This window comes from Lissotriton vulgaris, chromosome 3_1 (genome assembly GCF_964263255.1).
Source record: "Lissotriton vulgaris chromosome 3_1, aLisVul1.2, whole genome shotgun sequence".
Taxonomy (NCBI): Eukaryota; Metazoa; Chordata; class Amphibia; order Caudata; family Salamandridae; genus Lissotriton; species Lissotriton vulgaris.
Window position 1 is genome coordinate 917426283 of NC_141689.1, and position 26600 is coordinate 917452882.

The 26600-nt window shown below is 45.8% G+C and overlaps 1 protein-coding gene across 1 annotated transcript in view; it reads left to right on the forward strand.

The window, feature by feature from the left end:
* The window catches only part of C3_1H9orf85 (chromosome 3_1 C9orf85 homolog), a 365977-nt gene that overhangs the window by 320754 nt on the left and 18623 nt on the right, over positions 1-26600 (forward strand). Inside the window, exon 3 of the mRNA XM_086961260.1 lies at positions 25996-26109. Coding sequence (XP_086817386.1) covers positions 25996-26109 — 114 coding nt within the window. The remainder of the gene's footprint in view (positions 1-25995; positions 26110-26600) is intronic.

A 26600-nucleotide genomic window follows, 5' to 3' on the forward strand; every position in this document is an offset into this window, starting at 1 on the left:
GAAAGCCATATTATTAATCTTAGAAGGGTGAAAGACTGGGATGTCCCTAAAGGAAGGCACAGTACTGGTCATTATACCCATACTATATACACTAATATGGATGTATGCATGACCACAAACATGCATGTGCATTAATAGTAAGGCTAATAGAACAGTCGTAGATACCCCCAAGTCAGAATGCAATATTTCTTTGTTTTATACACATTTAAAAAGAGTTGCACGATATGGATGGTCTAACAGAACTGATAAAAAAAATAACAAAGGGCTATGAATTATAGCATTACATTCTAATGTTGTAAGGTATTTGTTACATTTTATTGAGAAGGCAAACTCATAGACGTCATTTAGTGGGCCCCAGGGGTCGCAGCTGCGACCCCCTAGTATGCCCCTGCAACCCCTGCCTGGCACTGTCTCTGAGACCCATAGGCTATGTCTAGACTCGCCATGGGTTACATTGAGCATTCCCCCTTGGGCGCTTCTTAAAAAGTATACAGAAAAGAGAGACCCTGCGCCTGAAGGTGTTAAATCATTTCAAAATGCCTGTGAAGTCATTCTGTGCATGGAAGCACAGAACAGGGGTCGTGGAGGGTTCATGCACCTTTAGTAATTAGACTACAGTTGGATCCTCACTTAAATAAGCTAGCTTGTGCGATTGCATGACACCTGGCTGTGCCTCTCGCCTCTAAATATTCAGGTAAAGTTTTAGCATGCATTCATTATTTTAAATTAGTATTATCTGATAGGGAAGCTTCCCATCCAATTCCATTGCACAATTTGCAGTGCAATGCAATTAACAGCCCAACCTGTCTGAAGCGCCCTGATTTCCTTCGTAAAGCAGGCAGGGCTTCCTTCCATATCAGACACTGCCCGGTGTTTATGCAAGAGGCCTGCTCAGGCTTAGTTCCTGCTCCCTGAGTCCAAAGTAGGGCCTTGTTTTGCTCTCTTTAACGTCCTAAGCCCCCCTTTGTGCCTTTTGAAACTCCTGTCCGAGCCCCAGTCGAATGTGGCCAAAACAGCTACTAAAGACCAGGAACGCACAAATGACCCTGCCAGACCTGAAGACATGGACAACTCGAGTAAAGGGGAGAGCGGGCCTCTGGGTGACCCTTAGCTGACAGGGAAAGAAAGGGGGCATTATATATGTACATCTGTGAAACCAACTACATAAAAAGCTGCTAGAAGAGTTTGGCTCACTGTCTTAAGCCAGCTTAGTTGGGCAATGTGCCTGCTGAAGAGAACTGATGGTATTACCTTCTTGCCTGTAAACAGTAGTGATTTATCTATTTTATTTACTCAATATTAGCAGACATTGAAACAGTCTTATTGTAAATCCAGAAGAGGTGGTCGTTTCTTTGCCTATCTGACAGCCAGACTGCGGAATGCCTTACCAGTGGCTTTGAGAAGCTGCCCATCTGAAAGAAGCTTCAGGAAACGGTTTAAAATGTTTCTCTTCGACTCAGTAATAATCCCCCCTGAGCTGGTTACTGCCCTTGAACTCAGTGGACACTCTCACCAATGGCACCGGGACACCTTTTTAGGTGTGTGTGCGTTTTATGACATGTATTGTATTGTACATCAAGGAAACACTTCTGGCATTGGCAAATTAGGATTATGATTCTTGCCATATTGAGAAAATACCAGGAAAAGATGGTGTATACACCTGGTTTGTCACTACTGGTTCTGGTATTTTTTTTTAAACATTGAAAATGGTACCTCTTTTTTGTCATCACAGAATGTTGGCATGTATGCCCCTGTTGCTGGATGTGGGCTTCACTTGTGACTCTGCTGGCTTGCTTGTCCACTCTTTGGCGCTTTCTGAATTTTGAGCTGTGCAATTGTGTTTGCTGCTTAACCTTTTCGATGCGTCAGATGCCCCCAGGCCGTCAGACGTCACAGTAGGCGTGTGCATCGTACGACCAGGGGGCATCCGATCTGCGCAGGCGTAAGGCCGCACCCCGGCAGAATGTCTGCCACGGCAAAGAGGGTAAAGCCCATGCTTACAGTGTAGGTAATTATCTATTTATAGGATTCATACTGATATCAAAGCATTTCTGACAATTAATACACTAGCCAATTACAATGATAACAGTTCTGCTGAGATGTTCATACACTTTGCAACAGAAACAAAGCTCAACATTGAAGGGACAGTCCTATTATAATTAAGGTTCCCGGTTTTCCGTTTTTACGGATTTTTACAGATAAATACAGACAGAAAACAATGTGTTTTCTGTCTGCATTTATATTTAAAAGTGGATAAATACAGAAAGTGGTGCTTCTTTTAAGGGACTTTCCGTGCTTTCTTTCATGAATTATAGGCCAGCAGCTGAGCATATGGACATCATGGAAAATTAAAAAACTGGATGAAATGTCTTTAAATAACGGAATATGTTAACATATATTTATGGTATAGTGCTAATGTCTACCTGTGAATGTATTGTTTAATATTTGGCAGCTTAAATAGCTAAAACACAACAGACATCAAAGTATGAGTGTGCGTCTGTCAGTTGAATAGATATGGAAATGTACAGTTTTACAACTTTATTTATACGAAAACACAAAATAAATATGGATAAATACAGATAAAATGGCCACAAAATAAATATGGATGAATACAGACGGAAATGGCCCAAAAATAAATACCATAACACCAGGAACCCTAATTATAATATAGCAGAATTGCTAATAAGTGCAGACACAGTCCTGCCGAATGTATAAACTCTGATAACCGGTACTGTTGCTTCACCTTTAAATAAGAATAAAGCTTGTAGATAGTGACTAGTTAATTAAAGTTACAGGAACATGGTCGGACATGTCTGAAGTATGTCTCTTGAAAATGTAGCATCACTGTAGGCAAATACAAAAACTGCCCCATTAGACATCAGCATTGTGGATAGGTGCAGACAAAGGCCATTCCCGAGAAGCTCGAATATCAACTGTTTATTGAAAGCACAAGCTTTAGGAAGCATACACAATTGTAAGCTCTCAAGAAAGTAAGGCACACAGAGACAAAAAGGGTGGTGTCTGCTAAATCTTTATAAACAACAGTTACTGCAGTCTACTTTTATATCCATCGCCTCAACATTTTCTGCATTTTAACCTACACATGATATTCAATGTAGAGTTCCTGGTACTTGGATTTTCATAGCTACTCTTCTGCTTAGGAACATCAATTTGATTCTAGTCACACTTCAAAACGTGTCCCTAATGCCACTTATTTTTGTTGGCGTCTGTTAGTGTTTATTAGTTTCAAGTTGCTGTATTCATTCAGAAAGCAGAACTTGTGTTAGATGTTCCTGCCTGCCATTAAAAATATGCTGCAGGTATTATGGCTCGCCTCTATCCATTGCCATTATTTACTCACCGATTTTATGTTGTCTCCTGAATTACCCGTTCATTTTTCCACTACAATTCCCATTGTACCATTCCCATGCAAATTATGGTCATCCAGTGTCCAGCCTGTACATATTGTCAAACTCTACATGGTCATCAAATCCACCCTTACTGGAGAGCAGGTCTGACGAGCACTACCTCAGTTGCTAATTGCCTGTGCTTTTAATGGTTTAGCAAGGAGAAAGAAGTAATGTGAGACAGGAACAGAAAGTAAAAGGCAAAGATGAGTTAGGACGAGAAAGGGAGATGAGAAGGAATGCAAAGAGAGGAAGAGAGGGGGAAGGTGTTCAGAGAAAGAGAGAGAAAGGATGGAGGAAGCGCAGCTGTGCGCAAGAGAGAACAGGAATGATGGTGAAAAGGATTAATAAAAAATTATAGAGAATGAGTGATGAGAGCAATGGCATGGATACTGGGCAAGAGAATGAAGAAGTTGGAGATAAAAACAAGAGAGGGACAGAGAGAAGGATAGAAACGAAGAAAGAAAGGCTGCGAGAAGAAGCTGTAAAGGTGTTATGGTGAGGGAAGGTTGGCAAGGATTAAACAAATGGATGAGAGCAAAAGGAGAATAATTGAGAAAGGAGAGGGGGACATTTGTGTGTGATGAAACAGGTGTGGTATGATGCACCATTTTCCAAATTTTTTCCAAAACTTTCTTTGGTGAAAACTCTCCCTAAGTTCCCTTTGTGGTTGTTGGAATACCTCACTGTGCTCACTCAGCACAGTATGGTGGCTGCTGTGACTTCATTTGCCAGTGCTGCTTTTGGTTCCTAGTCCAGCCTTGACTGACCTCAGAGGTGGAACATTCATTGCCAAGAACACATGTGTAGCGTGCCCTTTTGGCTATCATGATGCAACCCTCCCTTTTTGTGTGTTTTTAGAAGAAAAAAAATGGAACTTAACTGGCAGCTGAAGTAATAAAAATGCTTTAAAATGAAGGTTGTGAATGTGCATTTGGGTAAGATTATGACCATGAGAGCGAATGCTTGTGTCTGTTGGCATTTGTGTCTGTATGGTCAGCATGTGTGTGTGAGTGAGACTCATCGACAGCTAGTGTGTAAGCATGAGTGAGATTAAGTGTTAGTAATTGAGTCAGACTAAGAGTAAGAGTGTCTGCAAGTGAGTGAGAGTGGGTGAGTGAGAATGTATTAGCAAGAATACATGTGAGGGAGTATTAGAGGTTGTGAGAGAATAAGTGAGTGAATGTAACCACAAGTGGGAATGAGTGAATAAGTGAGAGTGACTTGGAATAAGGGATTGAGAGTAAATGAAAGTGAGTATGAATGAATCAGAGTAAGAATGGGTGAGAGTAAGCGCAAGTGAGTGAACGTAAGAGAGTGCAAGAAAGTGATAACAAATTAGTGCGTAAGAATGAAAGCAAGTGTCCGTGAGTGTCAATGAGTGAGAATGAGTGTGAGTGAATGAATGTAAATGAGGAAGACTGGGAATGCAGTGTTATGCTTGCGAGTCCTGGATTTGCCCAGTCATACCCAATAAATTCTTGGCTTAGAGAGAGACACACAGCAAAATACTTGTGCACTAAAATCAATCCTGATCACTACAGACAACTTTGATACAATTCTTGTACTGGCACACTAGAGTTAAATCTTGGCATAATTGATCCATGGTGAAATACTGGGGTTGGCATACTAGAGGAAATTATTGACAAATGGGGTACCCTTGGAAAAATCCTAGTGCTGGCATACTTGAGGAACATGTTGTTATAAGGGGAAGCCATGGCAAAATGCAGGCACTAGCACATTGGACGTAATACCTGGCATATGTTATGTGCGCTATATAAATCTGGATAACATAACATAACATAACTTAGCTGCCAAGTTTTCAGTTAGCTTATTTGTGACATTCCCACATGTTCATTGCGTTTATGTGTGACATTTCAAGGCTCTATGTGTGACACTTTGAGTGACACTTCGAGTGACACTTCATTGAGAATGCATACGCCAGTTGCGTCCATGTCGGCAATGACATCCTTTTTAGGTCGAGGATCGTAGGCTGCGCTTGCGCAGTCTCCGGGAGGAGATTTAATGTTTTGGAGTATGGGGGCTGGAACCCGCCTCTCTACTCCATTCTCCTCCATTGGCTGGCTTCCTAAACGGAGGCCAGCCATTGGAGGAGAGGGAAGTCACTCCAATAAAGCCCCGTCTCTTTCGGATTCGGTGTTTTTTTGCGTTCTTTCGACTGTGACGTCATCAGTCACTCAGAACGCCAAAAACACGCCCCGAATCCGAAATTTTCGGATGTTTGCGGCAGCCAATTTTTTTGTTGTTGTGTGGAACAGCTTGTTTTATAATGCTAAATAAAAAGAATCGTTTTATATACGATAACTTCCTTGTGTACGTTATATCTTTTTGTCGGCTGTAAATTTAAACATAAATGAATATTTCCTTTATATATAACAGCCACCATTATTTAGTGTATTTGAACAAAGATGTTAGCAAACATTGATATCAAGCGGGAGCTTTATTTGCTATAAGAGCTGTACTGTTGAGGGATAGAGGCACGGCTGCTGTAGCTCGCCGTTTCAGTCACCCAGCGTTTCCACGTACCAGCACTTCTGTTCCAACAGCCCAGGAGCAAACCACTGCGCTGATTGCTGGGAATGGCACTGCCTCGTCGACCAATCATAAAATGGTGAGGTAGCAACAGTTGGTGACAGGGGCAGAGCTAATGGCTATGCATGCTGAAGTGGGAAACATCGCAATGACGTCACTATTTTTTACGGAGGCTTTGTCTGTTGTACTATTTCCATATTCTGTCTGCGGCAGCATTAGGACCGTGTACAAAATGCCATGAGATAATTCACTCTCTGAATGTATTTCATAAAATACAATTTTAGTATTTATTACGTACACGGTAATAATTAAATTGTAATCGTAAACTTGAAAAAGAAATTGCCTGACTTAAAAACGGCCCTAGCATGCGACAAATGTCCGACTATAGTGATTAGTTGCTGCGTCTGAAAACAAGAAGCAATTTCTAGTCTGTCGTCTTTCGTGTCAATGCGTTCCCTGCAGTTGTCCATCTTCTGTTTGTGTGGCCTGAGTGTGGGTGGGTTGGTCTGGTGACGGCTCTTGCTCAGCCTCTTCTTTCAGCCTTTCAAGCGGTCTTTGAAGAGGGGTTGTAGGACGTGGGTGGTGGACAGTTTCCCCCCTGCTAGTTATCCCAGGTGGAGAGTGCTGCAGGAACTAGGCTGAGCCCTTTTTACCTGCTGCATCATTTCCGCCCTGGAGAAGCAGCTACAGACGATCCGGCTGCCCTCCAGACCGCCGGTACCCGGAGGAGGCCAGCCCGGGGCAAAGATGCGCATGGGTAAGTGAACTCTTTCGATCCTACAACTACACCTGGGCACAGCCCGTTGGAGGGGCGGGGTGAATGAATGAGGGGTGTCCCTAATGATGAATTCCGTAAAAGCCGAGTCAAAGCATATTTGTGTCATGTTCAGATTAAGATAGATCCGTGCAGTAGGCGTTGTTATTACGTGTGATTGAGCAGTCCATCAGCAAAGCCCTCGTAGTTTCTGTTCAGGCTAAATAACCTGTATATTGTATTGCAGCATTTATATAGCTTTTACTACCCCATGTGAGGCTGTCTGCATGGGTAGCATGATACGCCGTGTAGGGTGTGTAGTTTGAAATATATTGTCTTTGTTTTTGATCGTGTGTGGGGAGTGTTTCCATGTAGTGCATGGAGACTAGTGCGCTGCGATTATCATGACACAACCCTTACCAGGGTAATGAATGAAGAAGTGTGAGAGTCAGGCGCGCAATTTATGGTTTTCAGATAGCTGGCAGCTTTTAGCCCCTTGTTGTATATTTCTGATCATGGTTCTCTTAGTTGGTTATTGCACTGAGTTGTCCATTCTGATATATTGTGTTTAAAGTGTAAGGTCCTGACCAGGAATGCGTTGGAATGAGTAATGGTGGAGATATGTAAAGACTTCCATCATAACCTGTGCTTGAAATGTAAATGTAGAAAGGTAGGTACTCATTAAACCAGGATATCTGTTAACTACTTAGAAGTGCTGGTACTCTCCTATTACAAGTGTTAGGCCTCTCCTGAGAATTGCAGGTACTCTCCTCTTTAAATTAAACAAGTGAAGCTATTCAATACCTGCCCATTTAAGACACTGTTAGTAACTCTTCATCTCTAGGAAGTAGCCCTCTCCTTATCCACACAACAGAATGACAGCCACTTAAATCATTGATATTCCTGCAACCAACCTACAGCGCTACATCCCTTCTTTCAAATAGGTTGTGGTAATCTTTTGTGGGCTCAGGCTATAATATGTGTGCTGCTTTCCGACACTTGTGGTAGAGCAAACTTGACAGGGCATCCACATCGTTGTACGTAGATATTTCTTTCTTCATCTTTTATCCACCCAAATTCCATTTTTTGGTGTACCTGTGAGAGTATAGCTGTATAACTGATTTATAGAATAGGAAATAGGCATGAAGTAAATCAATCCGAGGCACCAGCTCTGCCATGTTTACAAGGTTGGTCCAGGCCTGGTTTTTGTTTTAACCCTGAGACTTATAATTGTGACAATCACGTACAAAAGCAGGAACACAAGTCACGAAATTCAAAGAAAAAAACAAACCTGGATTGACTTTCTCATCACCCATGGACCTCAAACTCCATGCGTGTGTCTTATTAACCAGAGACAACTGAGTCGAGGTTGGTGCTGTTTTAATGTCCACCTATGCACAGACACCACCTTGATGCGGGTCAACATGCTCCTGGCTATGCTTTTAATTGACCAAAGCACTGCAGTCCTGCTCCACTTCATTTTATTTACTTAAACTATCACTTCTTAATAAATTCATTTGTCAAAGAAAAGGCCTGAATTGGAGGATTGCATCTTTGCTGATATGCAACCCATCTATTCCAGTATAGTGTGCAGGAGAAAGAGTCCTTTCACGCCGTACCCCAAACTTTATGCCAGTGCACCTCAGAACCCCTGCCCCCTCGCTGTGCTTGCTCTCCTGTGTGTGTATGTGGCTCTGTGTGTGTATGTGGCTCTGAGTGTGTATATGGCTCTGTGTGTGTATGTGGCTCTGGGTGTGTATGTGACTCTGGGTGTGTATGTGTCTTTGGGTGTGTGGGGGGCTCTGGGTGTGTGTGGGGCTCTGTGTGTTTAGGGCTGTGTGTGTGTAGGGCTGTGTGTGTGTGTGGGGCTCTGTGTGTGTGGGGCTCTGTGTATGTGTGGGCTCTGTGTGTGTGGGGGGCTCTGTGTGTGTGTGGGGCTCTGTGTGTGTGGGGGGCTCTGTGTGTGTGTGTGGCTCTGTGTGTGTGGCTCTGTGTGTGTGGCTCTGTATGTGTGTGTGGGTGGTTTTGTGTGTGTGGCTCTGTGTGGGTGTAAATGCAATCGGTCATGCATTTGCGAGCGATTAAGCTATTGGCAATGTAAATGACAATGCCATTTATTTATGATTTTAAAAAAAATGTCATGAGCAATGCCAATAGCTCTACCTTTAATAATGCCGAGACCATTTCGTTGTAAATGCTTGTTTTATATGTAATGGTTTAAACAGGGCTTTAAAAGCTGCAACAGCCTGAAAACATTTGATACAGGTGATGTAGTCAGATGGGATCCTGTGAGGCATAGAACATTCATAGCCGAAACTGGGAGCCTATTTGGCTACATCGTAGTCTGTCAAGATTTAGGAATAGAGCAATTGCTACGAGCCAGCTTAGAGCAGCAGGACCCAACATCTTGCCTCCTGGCAAAAAGAACCATCAGTGCAATAACTCACAGCCTGATACTGAAGCTACACAGGTGGAATTAATACTGTGGTTTGGGAATTCCAACCTGGTGATTTCTGCTTCAAATTTAGTACCCTCTCATTAGAATTGGAGAATTCTCCATCAAGCTTTTACACTCATAGACCACAAGGACTATCTGCTCTTCCATCTTTACAGACCAGGAAACATTCAAGTACCCATTCTCTTACCTCCTCTCTCCATCCTTTACTTTATCTTTCACTCTTCCCTTTCTCTTAATGTCACTTCCCGGCTCCCTACTTTTGCTTTCCATCTTCCTTTGCTTGTTCTCTGTTTCCTATCTTGCAACACTATAAAATTTCTGGAGCATGCTGCTCAAGAGCTGGGAAACAAGGCAGCAACCAAAGAGAAGTCAGGATAACAGGCATGGACACAGCTGGCCATAGACTCACTTTTATTTTTCCAACGGACTCTCTTGTTTCCATCCCGTAGCACTTCATTTTATGTCATAAAAGTGTACCCTGGTCCAACCCACTTTGCTTCCCCAAGTTTTACTTTCCCCCTTACACCACTTTTTGAAAAGTCTGTGTAATTTCATGTTACAAAAGTGTCCCCTGATCCTAATCATAACACCTTTCTAAGTTTTGATTTTTACCTTAGACCACCTTCCTGAAAAGCTTGTGCAATTTTATATTCTCTTTGCTTTTTTTTATTCTTTTTGTTTTATCTTGACCTGAAGTTGGTTTTGTGTTGTTTTAAAGATGTAAACATTGATCAAATGGTGGTAAGCTCCACCCTTTTATGATTTTTATTATAAATCAAATAAAAGTATTACTCTCTCAAAACAATTGACCAAAGCACTGCAGTCCTGCTCCACTTCATTTTATTTACTTAAACTATCACTTCTTAATAAATTCATTTGTCAAAGAAAAGGCCTGAATTGGAGGATTGCATCTTTGCTGATATGCAACCCATCGATTCCAGTATAGTGTGCAGGAGAAAGAGTCCTTTCACGCTGTACCCCAAACTTTATGCCAGTGCACCTCAGAACCCCTGCCACCTCGCTGTGCTTGCTCTCCTGTGTGTGTATGTGGCTCTGTGTGTGTATGTGGCTCTGAGTGTGTATGTGGCTCTGTGTGTGTATGTGGCTCTGGGTGTGTATGTGGCTCTGGGTGTGTATGTGTCTTTGGGTGTGTGTGGGGCTCTGGGTGTGTGTGGGGCTCTGGGTGTGTGTGGGGCTCTGTGTGTGTAGGGCTGTGTGTGTGGGGCTCTGTGTGTGTGGGGGCTCTGTGTGTGTGTGGGGCTCTGTGTGTGTGGGGGGCTGTGTGTGTGTGTGTGGCTCTGTGTGTGTGGCTCTGTATGTGTGGGTGGCTTTGTGTGTGTGGGTCTGTGTCGGTGTAAATGCAATCGGTCATGCATTTGCGAGCGATTAAGCTATTGGCAATGTAAATGACAATGCCATTTATTTATGATTTAAAAAAAAAAATTTCATGAATAATGCCAATAGCTCTACCTTTAATAATGCCGAGACCATTTCATTGTAAATGCTTGTTTTATATGTAATGGTTTAAACAGGGCTTTAAAAGCTGCAACAGCCTGAAAACATTTGATACAGGTGATGTAGTCAGATGGGATCCTGTGAGGCATAGAACATTCATAGCCGAAACTGGGAGCCTATTTGGCTACATCGTAGTCTGTCAAGACTTAGGAATAGAGGAATTGCTACGAGCCAGCTTAGAACAGCAGGACCCAACATCTTGCCTCCTGGCAAAAAGAACCATCAGTGCAATAACTCACAGCCTGATACTGAAGCTACACAGGTGGAATTAATACTGTGGTTTGGGAATTCCAACCTGGTGATTTCTGCTTCAAATTTAGTACCCTCTCATCAGAATTGGAGAATTCTCCATCAAGCTTTTTCACTCATAGACCACAAGGACTATCTGCTCTTCCATCTTTACAGACCAGGAAACATTCTAGTACCCATTCTCTTACCTCCTCTCTCCATCCTTTACTTAATCTTTCACTCTTCCCTTTCTCTTAATGTCACTTCCCGGCTCCCTACTTTTGCTTTCCATCTTCCTTTGCTTGTTCTCTGTTTACTGTCTGCTTCCATAAATCCCTCCTACTCAGTCACAATTGCATTTCTCCACATCCTTTCTACTTTCTATCCTTTCTTCAGTCTTTGTCTTCTCTCGTTTCTTTATCTTGCTCTGCTTTCCTAGCTCTGTTCCGTCCTTCAGCTAATTCCTCGCTCCTCCCTCTCACCTGTCATCTTTTTTTCTCTCTGCCCCTCTCCCTCATGTTCTCACTCATTTCCTCACTAATAGCTGCCCCAAGCCCCCCTTTCTTTCTCATCCTTTGTCCCCTTGCATCTTTGCAACCATTTCCCTCATTCAGTCTTTCTCGTTTTCTCTCTTCTCCCATTCACTTCCCTTCGTCCTTGGCTGTCCTCAGAACTCCAGGTGTCTCTACTGTCTTCCTTCTAATTTTTCTCTTTTTCTATCTCCTCCACCCTATTCATTATCTTTCTCCCAGTCTCTCTCCCCCTCTTAGCTCCCTCCCATCACCCTTTGCCTCTTTTATTACTTTCATTTGTGTCTACTTATTTCACCCTCTACTTTTTGTCCATCTTTTCTCCTGTTGTGCCACCTTTAGCCTTCTTTATCACTCTATCTCCTGAGTCTTGTGACCCCTGTTCATATTTAATGCTACTGTCTCTTTTAGTTTAAAAAATGCTCGCTGTTATTTTATGTTTATTTGATAAGCTGATTATTATTCTGTGTGACACCTTATACTACTTCTAACTTATTAATCTACATCATGTTGCATTTTGGGACAGGAAATTCTAATTTTCAACTTTCATTTTAAATTCCCAGTGTCCACTGTAATGTTGACTAAAAGGTCGTATAGAATATTGGCTAAAAGTGTGAAAAGGCGACATGGCCACTGCACTTGGCAGCTATGACAATTGAAGTAGCTCAGCTGGGGTTGCGTGAGTGGTTGGCGGAGCGCTTACCCTAAGGTGCTTCTGTGGCTGCCCAGTGTCTCCTGACAGTGACACATCAGCTCGGAGGATGTATGTGCTGCCCAGCTGGATATGACCATGAGACCGGCTGCAGGTGCTGGTGTTCTAGGTCCGCCGAGTGAGTGATGGGGTGAAAGGGGGGCATGAGAAGTGGCATTTAGCATGTCCAGGGGAGAGACTGAGCAGCATGGATACTATGTATGACCTGCAATACCTGCTTCTAAGCACTGTTGTCAAACAAAAGGGAAGGAACAGATCGTGAGAGGGGAGAGTAGAAGTAAAAACCATTACACTGCAAAGTGCTGTGTGAGCCAGCGGAAACTAGAGCTCACTGCAGCCCATCCAAGGCGTGTAGAGGGAACTAGACCGAGGGGACGGGCGACTTGGGTTCCATTGACTGGATACTATAGAAGTGTAAAGTAAGCCCTGTTCGGTTGCTTATGTGTAGATCATGATTTCTCCCCAGCACCAGCTGATTCTATACAGATGTAGGAACATAGTGAAAGGGCGTCGTTGTGACCGCTTCTAGCAGAACTGTAACCTTTAGAGGTTTTTTTGCAGTTGTATATGTCGCAAACCCGAGCTGAGGGTACTGGGGCAGTTTACACGAGCACCAGTTACATTACACAAGGACACATTGTATTTTGTGTTGAGCACGCGGAGAATCTGTCATTTGCCCAAAATCACCGGGTGTTGAGCCAACGCCCAAACTCGGCCCCGGGTTCCCCATTTCCAATTTCCCAGTCTCCAAAGTCAGCAGCTATGGCCTTTACATCACGTCCTCAGCAGTTAATTATGAAAATGTTTGAGGATGCTAAAAAGCTACACTTTCTTTTTTTTAAAATGTACACCGTGTAGTAATACTAAGTATACCTTTGAATGGAGAGCAGTGACACGCTCAATATGGCGTCTTGGCAGTCCATGCAGGATACAGGAAGGCCTGGCTCTGCTGCTCTCACCTCAGAAGATTCTCCTGCAGGATAGAGATGACTCCAGAGGCACTGAGGTGGTCTGTAGCTCCTTTAGCAGTCTGGTGCCCACTGACAGGTCATCCGTAGTGGAGGAGGGGGAGAGCATGAACCTGTCTCTCGCATTGATGCTGAGACCTGGGAGGTGCGCGTACAACTGTCTGTACTGAAATCAAGAATTATAATGCTAAAAGTGGGGGAGGGGCCAGGCAGCTGCATGGCAACCATTGGCAAGGGCTGCTTAAAGCTTTAACCCAAACACCACCCGTTACCTTTATGTTACGTGCCTTATGTTGCCTACCGTCCACCAACCTATTTCGAGCTGGGTTGGCTTTGAGCGCCAAGATGCTCCTTGGAGTGGTAGCAGCGCTATATAAATGAGATTTTACATTACATTGCATTACAAGTATTATTTCCTACCACTTTTGAAGATCATGTAAGCACAATAATATTGGTGGTATCTAAAACTGACATTTGTTTGTGTTGTATTTTCATGTTAATTATGCTTTTATTATGAACTATCTGTGATGTCACTTATTGTTATGTCCTCAGGGTTAAGGTTACATGATATCACCTCCTGGAAAGATTCAGGGTGAAAGGTCTAAAGATATCGATGTCACTTCCTGTGATGTCATTAAGGTCAAAGGGTGTTTGATGTCACATCCACTACCCCGGGCATTTTGCAGAATCGACGTCCATGGGCAAACTTCCTATGTTCTGCTGTAAACTTGCATTCATTGTTATGGTGTGATTTACTGATTTCACATTCAACATTTAGCTTGCTTTTGTGTGTTTTTTAAATGCAACTATCGAGTTTAGGCAGAAAGATCAGGTGCTGCAAGGGAAACCGGAAGCCATGCAAAAAGACACCAGGGTGGATCGGCTGCAAACAGCCTTTAGAGGATAGGTCATAGCTGCGCCATATGGTGTGATGGTACTTGGCACAACATCAGTACACTACTAATTTTGTTTGTAACATCTCTTTTTTTACAAATATATTATCAATTTCAAACTCTCCCTTCTGAATGAGTGCTTCTTACTAAATATTTTTTTATCCCCTACCCTAGTTCCCCCTGATCCCCTCCCCTTAACAACTGTGGTGGTGAAGTGGTTGTGTCCACACTGCCCTTTGAATGTGTTGTGTGACTCACGAAGTACGTAGTTGGGCCCAGAAGATGGTTAAATGTTGTGACAATCCCACCAAATGTGGCTGAAGTCCCAGAGTAAGCCGCAACCACTCCAGCACAAATCTGAGGTCTTTTAAAATATCTTTTTGAGTTTGGTGGGCTAAAGATACCAGTTGAAGAGAGTCTTGTAGTGGGTCTTATAGTGGGTTTCTCGTAGATCTAATGAGTGATTGTTCTTGGCGATGTCCGACCATAAATGTTTCCATTCCATTCAAGAGATTTTCCTTCCTACTACCTGTTCCCAGAAGCTAGTGTAACAAGGACTTGGTGCGTGCCGTGTAGATAGCAGTAAGCCGTACAGAATGAAGATCACCCCCTTCATGGAGCTCACCCTCTGCACAAAGGTTTCTATCGGTGTTAGGTCTCGTGTGGCGGCCTCCCTGACCTGTGGGTGAAGGACCCTATGTTTGAGCTGAAGAGATTGGAAGTGTTCGCTGGGTGCTAAGTGAAGGTCCCTTTTTAAATTTTTTATTTTTATTTTATTGCATCAATACTCAACAACATACCATGGCACCGTTCTACACGTACACGACCTCCAAACAATCCTAGCTTACTCTATGATGATTTCCACAGCCATAGAGCCAACAACCCGTTCCGGGCAGGCAGCGACAACATTGAGGACCCAGCTGCCTGTCCCTCAAACACACCGTTTCATGTTCCCATTGACTATCCACAAGTCGGTGATACATGCTATCTACGGTCCCAAGGAACATCACCGGTGTCAAATGCATCTACACTCAACTGCACACCTAAAGTCACTGTCCGACGTGTCCCCTAGTCTTCGTACGTGTTGTCAGTAGCTCGCACCTCTACCCCTGCATCTATTTCCTCCTCATCCCTTTCCTTTTCCCAGTCACCACCACTTTTATATGTCGTATATAGACCCCAAAAATTCTTCTGCCGGCTCCTAGACGGGAGTAACTCGCTGTAATTCTCTGACTGCGTACAGCAGTACAACATGTCGTGTGACCATTGTTGCAGTGTCGGAACCGGGCCCCTCATCCAAGCTCATTGCCACCCTACGCTTAGCCATAATAAGCCCCATATCCACCATCCTGCGAATAGCTTTAGGGAATTTTTGGGAGTACCCCAGTAAAGCCACTGCCGGGTCTGGTGTGAGCTCCGTATGTACCACCCTCCCCAACTCTGAATATTTCCACCCAATAATCCTGTATCCCCAGACATTGCCATACCAAGTGCATAAAATCTGCTGTCTGTGCCTGACACCTTTCGCAAGTCGCCTCTTCCCTAAGACCATATCTGCAAAGCCTCTCTGGGGTGTAGTAAACCCTATTAATGTACTTAAAGTGTATAAGCCTATGTCTGCCATGCAGTGAAATCTTTCTCGTGTTCATGCAGCAGTAGGACCACATGGAGTCGTCAATCGTCAACTGCAGATCTCGTTGCCAAGCTAGCCTAGCCGCAGTGTATCTGTTTTCCCTGTGAGCGATGGTTAATTTATACATGGCTGTTGTCATCTTGTGGGTAGATTTAGTCTTGATAACATGCGTCAGTTCCCGTACTTCTGCTGGTTCAGCTTAGTCCTCTCCCAGCATGTTGCGCAGCGCCCTACGCACCCTGTAGTACTGGAATCTATGCAGCATATTGCCAGCATTAGTAGCTCCCTCAACCTGCTCCCAGGTCTTCACCACTCCATCTAGGAATAGGTCCCCAGTAACTTCCAGCGTCAGTGCGTGTAGCGACTGTACCACGCCCCTATCTCTACATGGCCCGAGCCACCGCGTCCATTCTATAGGCATATCCGGTGAGTACAATAATGCTCCAGTTTCTGTTGCAGTATACTATGCCAGGCATGTCGGATTGAATTTATAGAATCTAAAATACCCGTTCTGCAGTCCACAGGCTCAAATATTGTGGTAGGTATGGTAATCGGTTTAGCAAACATTCTCTCCAGTCGCAGAAACAGGATATCCGCCTTGCTGTGTGTCCAGGTATGCAGTAGAGCTCCCTGCGCTGCCCTATAATATAACTCAAAATCTGGTGCCCCCAGTCCTCCCGTGTGATACGGCAGAGTAAGGACTTGCCACTGTACCCTCAGCTGTTTCTCCCCCATGCCAATTTTATCATGGATTGGGGAAGTCTGTTGAAGTAGGATCGCAGTAAAACTATAGGAATATTCGTGAATAAAAACAGGAGTCGGGGCAAAACTATCATCTTCATAATCGAGATTCGTCCCATTAGTAATAATGGGAGGCAAGACCATAGCTCTACATAGTCTTCAAGTTTAGCCTTGGCCGTGCCGTAATTTTCTATAAAGACTACTTCGGAATCGGTATGCAGCCTAATACCCCGATATCTAATCGAGTCGGTTGTCCACTGCAGTGGGTACTCCATATCAAATTCCACCGTGGCGGGGGGTGAGAGGAAACACCGTCGACTTTGCCCAGTTAACCTTCAGCCCTGACAGCTCTCCAAAGTGAACCTCCTCTCTTATGATTGACGACAAGTTGGTTTCGGGGTCCCGTTCATAGAGCAGTGTATCGTCTGCATAGGTCGACACCACTATTCTATATGTCAGGAATCCTATTCCCTCGTTGCCATGATATTCTCGTAATGCACATGCCAGCGGCTCTGCCACCAGTGCGTATAACAGTGGGGACAGAGGGCAGCCTAGCCTAGTCCCTCTGAGAAGGGGAATGGATTGGTAATCATATCTCCCAGGCGAATACGCGCTGTGGGCCTGTAGTATAATAGTCCTATTAACTGTAAAAAGACTGGCCCCACTCCCATTCTCGTCAGCACCAACCTCATGAACTCCCATTCTACTGAGTCAAAAGCTTTTTCCATATCTAGAAAAACTGCTATCACCTTGTTTTCCTGTCTAACATGTTGCATGGCTCCAAACACCGTGCGTATGTTATATGTAATGTTCCTATTCGGTACGAAACCAGCCTGCTACGGGACGACCAGGGTATTGGACAGGAGGACAAGTTTGTTGGCTAATATTTTAGCAAAAATCTTAGTATCCACGTTAAGCAGGGAGAGAGGGCGATACGAGCCACACTCCTCTGGTGGTTTGTCTGGTTTGGGGATGGCGACCAAAAGGGCCTCTCTCATGGACTGCGGCATAGTGCCAGAAGTACACATACCATCGAACATGGTAGCCAGGTGTGGGAGCAGCAGGTCAATAAAGGCCTTATAAAAGGAGACCGTTAGGCCATCCGTCCCTGGGGCACTGCTAGCTCTCATGCTCGCCAGGGCTTCCGAAATTTCATCTTTCTCAATAGGTTGCATTAGGAACTCTCTGTGCACATCAGAGAGGAATGGTAATTTAATATGTTCCCACCAATTGAAATCTCCTCCCCATAAGAACTGTGCGTTCCGGACGTTTTTGGCCACCTTAGCTAAGGTCATAAAAAACTCAGGGCTGTCGTAATTGGGGCCATACACATTGATAATGATTAGATCCAAATCCCGACCTTTACAATTGGAGATAACATAGCGACCTTCTGCATCTGAGTGTAATTGTGAGAGTTTGAAGGGTGTTCTGGGGTTAACCCACATCAGCACTACTCTAGCATGTGTAGTGAACCCTGCTGAATTGGTGTTCCCCAGCAGTTCTCTACTGCGTAGCATAGGGCTCGCTTGCGGTAGATGCGTTTCCTGTAGCAGAGCTACATCCACATTGTGCCTGTTTAAGTAGCTAAGCACTTTCCTAAGCTTACAGTAGTGGTTAAGTCCTCTAACGTTCCAAGTCACTTCCCTCATGCAGTCCATTGGGTTTCGAATATTGGTTGCCTCATGTGCCATCATATCTAAATCCTGTTCTCCTCATGTAATCTGACTCGCTGTGTGCACGTGTACAGTGTACCATACATGAAAATAAAAAAACAAATCCCTCCAAAAAATTCCCGTTCAGAAGCAACCCCCCCTTCTCCCCCACCCACCTCCCACAGCAGACCTCCCCCAACTTGGCCGCATGAAAGTCCAAAACAGTCCCCCCCTGCCCCCCCTCCCAACCCTCCCCCCTCCTGCGCACTCCCAAAACATGCGAAGGTTGTGCATGGCACTCGTAGGCAGAGGTAGCTCCTTATGTCGAGCACTAGCGTTCAATAACATTTGTCCTGACGGTCGTGGCCCCCCCGCGTCGTCCATATCAAGTTACAGTATTTACCTTAAGACCAATTCCATTTATTGTTTCCCCCCAACTTTGTCCACAACATCTACTCCCCGCCCCCCATGGAGTGGCACAGGGCCCGTCGGACCCCGCACCCCCGTGGCATCGCTCAGTCTATCCGACCTGACTCGTTTCTAAGAGTTTCCCAACCACTCTTTTCTGCAGACATTATTGTAGGAGAGAGGAGGCACTCTCCGAACCATCAAGCCCCTCAATGTCCAAACGGTGCGACCCAACATTACCCCCAGCTCCATCCCATTCCGTTATCTTACTCTTCTGGTGGTCACTGCCTCACTGAGTGAGTCCTGGTCTTCTAACGAGCCTCCAGCAGCCTCTTCAAGCAGTCGTTTTTCCGGACTCTCTCATTGTACTTTGGACCAGTATTTGATTACCTGCTGTAATGCCTTAGGGTCCGTAAATATATGTGATCGCCCTTGCCTGTTGACTATAAGTTTCGCCGGATACAGCATGGCATAATCAATACCTAGGTCACGCAGCTGTGTGGGATAAAGTGTCTGCGGGCCTCCTGGACCCGTGCGGTGAAGTCTGGGTACAGTGACAACTCGGAGCCTTCGTATTTCAGAACTTTCTGCTCCCTGGCTATGCGAAGCGCCGTGTTGCAGTCACGATAGTTTAGTAGTTTTGCGATGATTGGCCACGGAGGGAGGTCTGCCCACCGGAGGTCTCGGGCCCAGGGAGCAATGTGCCCTCTCCACCACAAACATTGTCGAAAAACCCCTTCTCCCAGAAGTGTCACCAACAGTTTCTCCGCGAACTGCTCCATGTTGCCTGTAGGGGTAGTCTCCGGAAGGCCCGTGATGCGCAGGCTGCATCGGCGCAAACGCGCCTCCAAATCCTCAGTCTTGTCCTGCAGCGCTCTAAGGGCCTTCCCGAGTTGCTTGTGATCCGCATCTAGAGTAGTGTGCGGCTCCTCCACCTCCGTTATCCGCCGTTCAGACATATCCAATCTTTTCAGCATGCTTGTCCGCGGTCTGCCATTCTATCAATTCTATATGTGAGGGCGTTCATTTTAGTACCCAGCGAGGCGATGCCACTTTGTAGGGATTTCTCCATTGATTTAAGCATGCTGCGGATGGCAGGGTCCGAGTCCTCGCTCACCGGGGGCTGCATCCTTGTTTCCTCACTTGTAGTGGCGTTGTGAGATTTAGACCTCTTCTGGTCAAAGGATAACTTGGACTGCGTCTTATCTCCTCTTCCCATAATGCCGGGTGTGTAGCCCCTGGAGCTGTAGGTAGTCCCAATCTGCGTATACACTGTTGTTCACGGATAAGTGGGGCACAGCCCGGTTAGAGCCAGCTTCCACCACCCCCGTTACTACACCAGCGCGCCAAGTCTGGGGTCTGTGCGTGTGATACGACCCTCCTGCCAGGGCTCAAGCGGGGCTGACCCAGACCAATGTCACACTGTTATTTATCCCCAGTTGGCTCCTGCACTCCCCCTTGAGATCAATTGCGTGCAGAGGAAGGGCTGCATGCCGCCCCGGGGGACGTGTGCTGTGTGCTGGCTCCACCTCCCTCTATCCTCTGGGGAAGCCTCCTGGTCTCGCTGCAACAGGTCCCCACAGTGCCTGGAAGCAAGTGCAGGGCGCTAGTCCCACACCCCCAGGTAATTAGCACTCCGTGGGGGAGGCCTGCAGCTCGATGCTAGCCTCTGGTGCTGTCTTCTTTCTCCGTAGGGATCTCCTCCACTCTGCTCACAGCACCAGCAATCACGCTCAATGGGCCCCCCACCAGGGTACAGGTGGCATTTTGCTTGCATTGCCAGCAGCAGCCGCTTGTCCCGCCCTCACCCGCTTCTGCCAGATCTCCCTGGGTGTTGTCTGGTGCAGCCTCCGGTCAGCCCCAAGCACCAGCACACACCGCTCCACTCTGCAGCGGGATTCAGGCTGCTAATACTCCGACGTTACCGCCGCGCAAATGTAAATGTAAATGTAAATGTATAGGCATTTATATAGCGCACTACTTACCCGTAGGGTCCCAAGGCGCTTCGACCGCTGCGAAACCCTTCCTGGCTTCCCTGAGAGATGGTCCCTTAATGGGTATCTCCAGGGTGAGACCAGGCATCCCCGGCGGTCTGGTGGGGCCGTTAGTGAAGATGAGGCAAGCTAATGCCCAGAGTTGCCGAGTGTGATCGCTGATCAGAGTGGGCACCGAGGCGAGAGAATTATCGAGTCCGCTGACCCTGGTCCAGAAACCTGCCGCACCGGGAATCGAACCCTGGTCCCGGGCCGTCCTCTGCTCTCGGGTCTGCCGCCTCTAACCAGTGAGCCACACTACTACAAGGCAGCCGCCCCCCCACTCCTGTGCCCGCGACCTCACGGCAGCGCCGCTCAACACTCCGGGAAATTAGTATCTCGCCCGTGCAGCCTGTGCAGCAATCTTCAATAGAGTGCACCTTCTGTCTCAAGCGCCAGCCGCACGTCGTGTGACGCTGCTCGACGTCGCTCACCCTTCAGCTCGTGGAAGCCGTGGCCCGCCTGCTTCCCCGCTGCACTGTGCCGAGGCTGCCGTTGTACACCTCCAATTTTGAGCGTAGACGGCTCAAATGCACCCGCTTTCCTTCCGATGTCTGGGGGGTCGGCGCAATGTGCTTTACATTGCAAATGCTGTCGGATTACTAAAGGATCGTTTGACTACGCGGCAGAGCCCCGGGCTCAAGAGGCCTTATTGTCCGCGAGCTAGCTCTGCCCCCAAAAGTCCCTTTGACAATGTTCGAATGTGAGTATGTCGTGATTATGAAAAAGATCCGAAAGCATCAAACACCCCCCTTCCCTCCAGGCATCAAACGGCCCCTCCTGCATTGCTGCGGGGGAACAACAGATTAAAATGAATCGGGGTATAGGGAGAAAGGAACGTCGTCCAGCCTGGCCCTTTAGTTACCTCATCCCAAACCGTTCGAGAGTGGTTCGTGTAGATGTGTTTAGATAGGTGTTCGGGGGCCTATCTTTCTGGTGCTTCCTGATCACATCCCAGATTGTCCTCCCTACTATCGCCCAATCCATGTGCAACCAATGTTTGTCCGATTCCCTCATCGACCATTCCGCAATTATCCTCAGTTGCGCTGCTTTATAATATATGCTAAAGGGCCACCCTTCCATTTGTGTACCTTATTTGTAAAAGGAGAGGCGAGGCATAAGTATCAAGTGATGAGTGAGTGTAGCCTAGGAAGGAAGTCCCTCTCTAAATCAATTGGAAGAGCCTGGAACAGATATAAGAGTTTGGGTAGTACTGTCATTTTTAACGTGTGTATACACCCTAGCCAAGATATATATATATAGTGGTTTCCAACGTTAGAGGTCATGTTGTAGCTGTGTCAATGGGGGTGGGAGGGTAGTTTGCCCTGAATAAGTCCTCCAGTCATGCGTGAGCTGGATTCCCGGATACTTAAGAGAGTGTTTCTCCCCTTCTGGCACCGTGAGGTTTAGGATGGACGATTTAGTTATGTTTACTCGGAAACCAGCAGCACTTTCAAACTTCCTTAGTTCTACCTGCAGCGAGGGTTGAGGGAAGGTGTCATAAGTACATTGTCTGCAATGACACAGACGTGACATTTTATGTTTCTCACCTCTGAATCTTATCCCCTGGATCCCTGGGGTTGCCTGGATCCATGCTGCCAAAGGTTCTATGCACAGGGAAAACAGCAGGGGTGACAGCGGGCATCCCTGCCTCGTCCCCCTGTCTAAAGCTAACTGGAGTGAGCTCACCCCATTAACCTGCACTCTTGAGCGTGGTTGTGTATAGTTGGCTTTCCAGGCTTTCCCTGTGTCCAAACCCACCAGGATCTCTGGAATCTTGTATTTGGAAACTTTTTCTATCAGTTGGAGTGTCCTGCAGATGTTGTTGTGGGTTTGCCTCCCCTTTATGAAGTCCGATTGATCAGGGTGGATGAGATCTGGCATCAGGATCTCTAATCTGGCTTCCAATATTGCTGAATGTAATTTGGCATCCAACGTTAACAACACAATTGGCCTATAGGAGGCCCATTTCTGTGGGTCCTTCCCTGTCTTTTGGATCACGTCATCACGGCTTCAGCCATTGAAGCAGTCACTCTTGGCCCCTCCGCTATCGCATTAAATAGGGAGGTTAAATGAGGAGTGATCTCTGATGCATATTTTCTATAAAAGTGTTCCATCAGACTGTCTGGCCCTGGGGATTTATGAGGTTTTAACGCCAGTATCGCTCTCCTTACCTCCTCGTCAGTGAAGGGAGCATTTAGCTGAACATCCCTTTTTTACTTCATTTTTGATTTTCCATTTTTAGGTCTCGCGCCTGCGATGCAAATGGCGAAGCCATATGCCATCGCGCAGGCGCGATACTATAGTTGCCGGGTCTGCTTCCCAGGAGACAGGAGACTGTCACGCGCACGCTCAGGAAAGCGATCGGAGCCGGCCGCGCGCGCACGTTCCCAATCTCCTGTCTCTCTGGGAAGTACACAAGCAAGCCCAGCAAGCCCCGCCAAGGCACCACGAGCACGTCCCACGTGGGCGCCTACCACGAGGACAACCGCAGCAGCAGGGCAGCCCCGCCGGAGAGCGCGCGGCCCCTCGCAGCCCGCAAACTGCAAGCGGTTTCGCGATGGGGCTCTGGTGCACTGTCCGCCCTTCCTTCTCTCGTATAATGCTTGTTTTTCGGCGTGTGGTGTACTCCGCGGAGGTGCTCTGCTGTTCTAGGATCCGAGGAGAGGCTCCTGGTGGAGATAACAGCTAATTACAAAGAAAACCAAAACACTGCAATCACCCCCGTGCGCGGTCGTCGAGTTGACACTGGTTTGGTATATTCACGGGTAAAAGTATACCGCCCCTTCATGCTGGCACAGCTACAAAGACCGCAGCTTCGAAATGCAACATTTGTAATGGAGATCCTCTTTTAAAATAAGGTTTGTTGATTATCCACTCCTTTGTTGCACTACTAGTGAAGTATTCTAGGCTAGAAATAAAGTACAATCTATAATCACAATCTAGTTATACCTTGTGTGGAGGGCGTTTGTGTGGAGGTTATTTTTTTATTTTTGTATGTTACGGAATAGACTTACTAAAAAGAAGTACAGCAACCGAATGGCAGGATACAATATCACATTTTACTAATACAATTGAAATTTTTGGACCAAGTGCAGTAATTTCACACGACTGACATATTTACTGTGCAGTTATATTGTCTGTGCGGGCCATGTGTGCTGTCAGAGGGCTGCAGCGGGCGATCCGACTGTTAGTAAGAGGTGAGGAGAGCGACCCTGCAGTGCTGCAATGGAGACCGGGAAGGGGGCTCTGAGACCCTCTGTGTGGTGATCACGCTGTCTGTGCTGCACCTGCGAGACACGGGGGCAGTCCAATTTGAGTGTGAGTGCTGTGAAGTGATACCCCGGAGTCAGTCATGTACCCAGATATAGGTGTTTAGATCAACCCTCTGGCCTCCTGGAGAAACACTGATTTTCTTAGCACCAGATGTATCTTGTATAAAGTACTCACGGTTAATAAACACTCTGTAAGGCAGTGATGTTACTTCAACAGAGACCTCCTTGTGTTTCAACCTTCGTCTCTCCCTTTGGCTCCTCCACCTCTCTAACCGCAACGCTGGGCTCCCCCCTGCACCTTCTGTATCGTAAAATGACTAAAGGCAGGCCAAATTTCTGATAATCTGCACAAATACATTTATTCAGAGAAAACACACTGCAATGTCACTGAAAAAAATATAATTTTTGTTTCTTATAGAAAAACACCTCAAACTACACCCACTGGGGGAGGGTGGCGAAACGGTCAGGGCTGCCCAATTTGGAACTGAGAACAAGGTGTGACTCTCGGCGCCGCTAAACCTTCTGTGATTCTGGACAAATCCCTTAATCTCCCCATGCCTAAAAACACAAGGATGTGACCTGGTGCTCACGTAAAGGGTTCCATTACCTTCGAGTCGAGTTGGCGCTATATATTAAATTGCATAAAAACCTGTATTTATTTTTAAGATTCATTCCTAAGTATAAAGAAACCAAGTTGATTGACATATACAAAGTCTATGCCCACCAGTTCCTTTCACACATCTCACTTCAGCTCCTTATTGTGAATCTTAACTTTAGAGGTTGAAGTGCAAAAAATTATGGGAGCTACGATGAGTGCAGTGGGATGAGATTTGCGAAGGTGGGGGCGGGGCACCAAGAAAGAACAATTAGAACCGTTAGTGTAAACAAGCATTTGCAATGCAATAAGTCTCTCATTTGCGAGAGTTTGAGCTCTTGGCATTGAAAATGACAATGCCTTTTATGTATGCGTTGGTTTTTAAAACATAAATAAAAGGCATTGTCATTACAATGCCAATAGCTTAAACTCTCGCAAATGGAGACCTATTGCATTGCAAATGCTTGTTTTGAAAATGCACCTGGGGTTTTGTAATTGTAACTGGGGTGTCAAGTGTTTCTTACTCCTCACGTTGCCAAGATCTTCCTAACCGCAGCATATGATACGTACGTACAGTAGCATAGTTTTACTAGGGGGCCAATTCCGATTCGGTAAAATCCCGTACGAATAGCCGTATGGAGCATTTTTCCCGTACAAATCATATCCTGAAACGTCCCCGTACGTACGATGTAGTACGATGCGTACCCAAAGCAGTTCTCCGTCCAAATCGTACCAAAGCCCGTACGACTCAATACTCCGTACGAATCGCATTCGGAACACGCAGTACACGATGTCCGCACGGATCGAAGCATCATTTTCCGACCCAGCAAGTACGATTCGTCCAGTCAACACTCCGTACGACTCTTCTTTTACGAAAGCTCAAAACGTCCGTAAAAGCAGAATTTGACTCGAAATGCTTGCAAAACGGACCCCCGGGACGGTTCCTACACCCCATGATCTTAGGGGTATGGTTCGTACACCTACGATCATGGGGTACGGTTCATACACCCCATGATCATAGGGGTACGGTTCATACACCGACGATCATGGGGTACGGTTCGTACACCCCATGATCGTAGGTGTATGAACCGTACCCCTACGATTATGGGGTGTACGAACAATACCCTATGTGGTTGTGTGGCTCTCCGTACGAATTGCTCATATGCGACGTTTACTGTACAAATCGGGTACTCATTCCCCGGTCCGGATCGTGCTTGTCGGTTCGTACGGCATGTTTGCGATTCGTACGGTTCACTTTCAGGGTCGGTATCGTACGGATTTTTCCTTGCTTTTCGTACGGTTCGCAACGATTCAGATGTATTTTTTTACTACGGATCGTACTATGTGATTCGTACGGATTTGTACGATTCGTACAGAAACGGCTACGAAGTCGAATCGTGATACGGATTTGTTTCCCGAATCGGAATCAGCCCCAAAGTGTGAAAGGAGGTATGTGGTGCCAGGACGTAAGTGATCTTGTAAGGTGACGAAGGTAATTAACCTGTTATCCTTTATGGTTCGGCCCTTTCATCCTGTTCCAATTTTAAAGTGAATGTAGAGTTATAACCAAAGAAACTGCAAGCACAAAGTGAATGACGATAATTTATATGATAAACCTTCGTTGTTTTTCTATTTTCCAGTGTTAAATGTCTTCAGAAGACTGTAAAGGACGCATACCATATCATCTGTAAACCATGTGCCTGTAAATTAGAACTCTGTGCCAAATGTGGTAAAAAAGAAGAAATTGTTGTTCGGTAAGTACAGCCAATAATGTGTGATAACCGAATTGGAGGTATATACCGATCTTTTTGATGAATTGTTTATTGCCTAAGGCTCTACTTATGAAAGCAACCCTGCTTCTGAGAAATCAGGTTTTGAAAAAGTTCTGTAGTGATCATTGCGTGTGGCTGTAGGGTGAAACCCAGCACAGATTTACAGCATATTTTACTGCAATAACATTGGGAACATCAGTATATAACTGACTGAACTTTCAGAGTCATTGTTTTATGTTTGTTATCAGCAGCAAGGGAATGCCGTACAAAGGCAAGCCCTGATGACAGTGTGGCATGGACTGTGTTCTTTTGCATGATATCCACTGTAGATTCAGACGTTTGAAATTTCAGTAACTTTAATACCATTTCATCATCATTATCGGTAGTTGTTTTTCTAGACCTAATGATATGAAAAGGTTCAATAATATGAAATCCCAGCACTCATTTTTTAACAATCAGAGGTTATCTGGTCA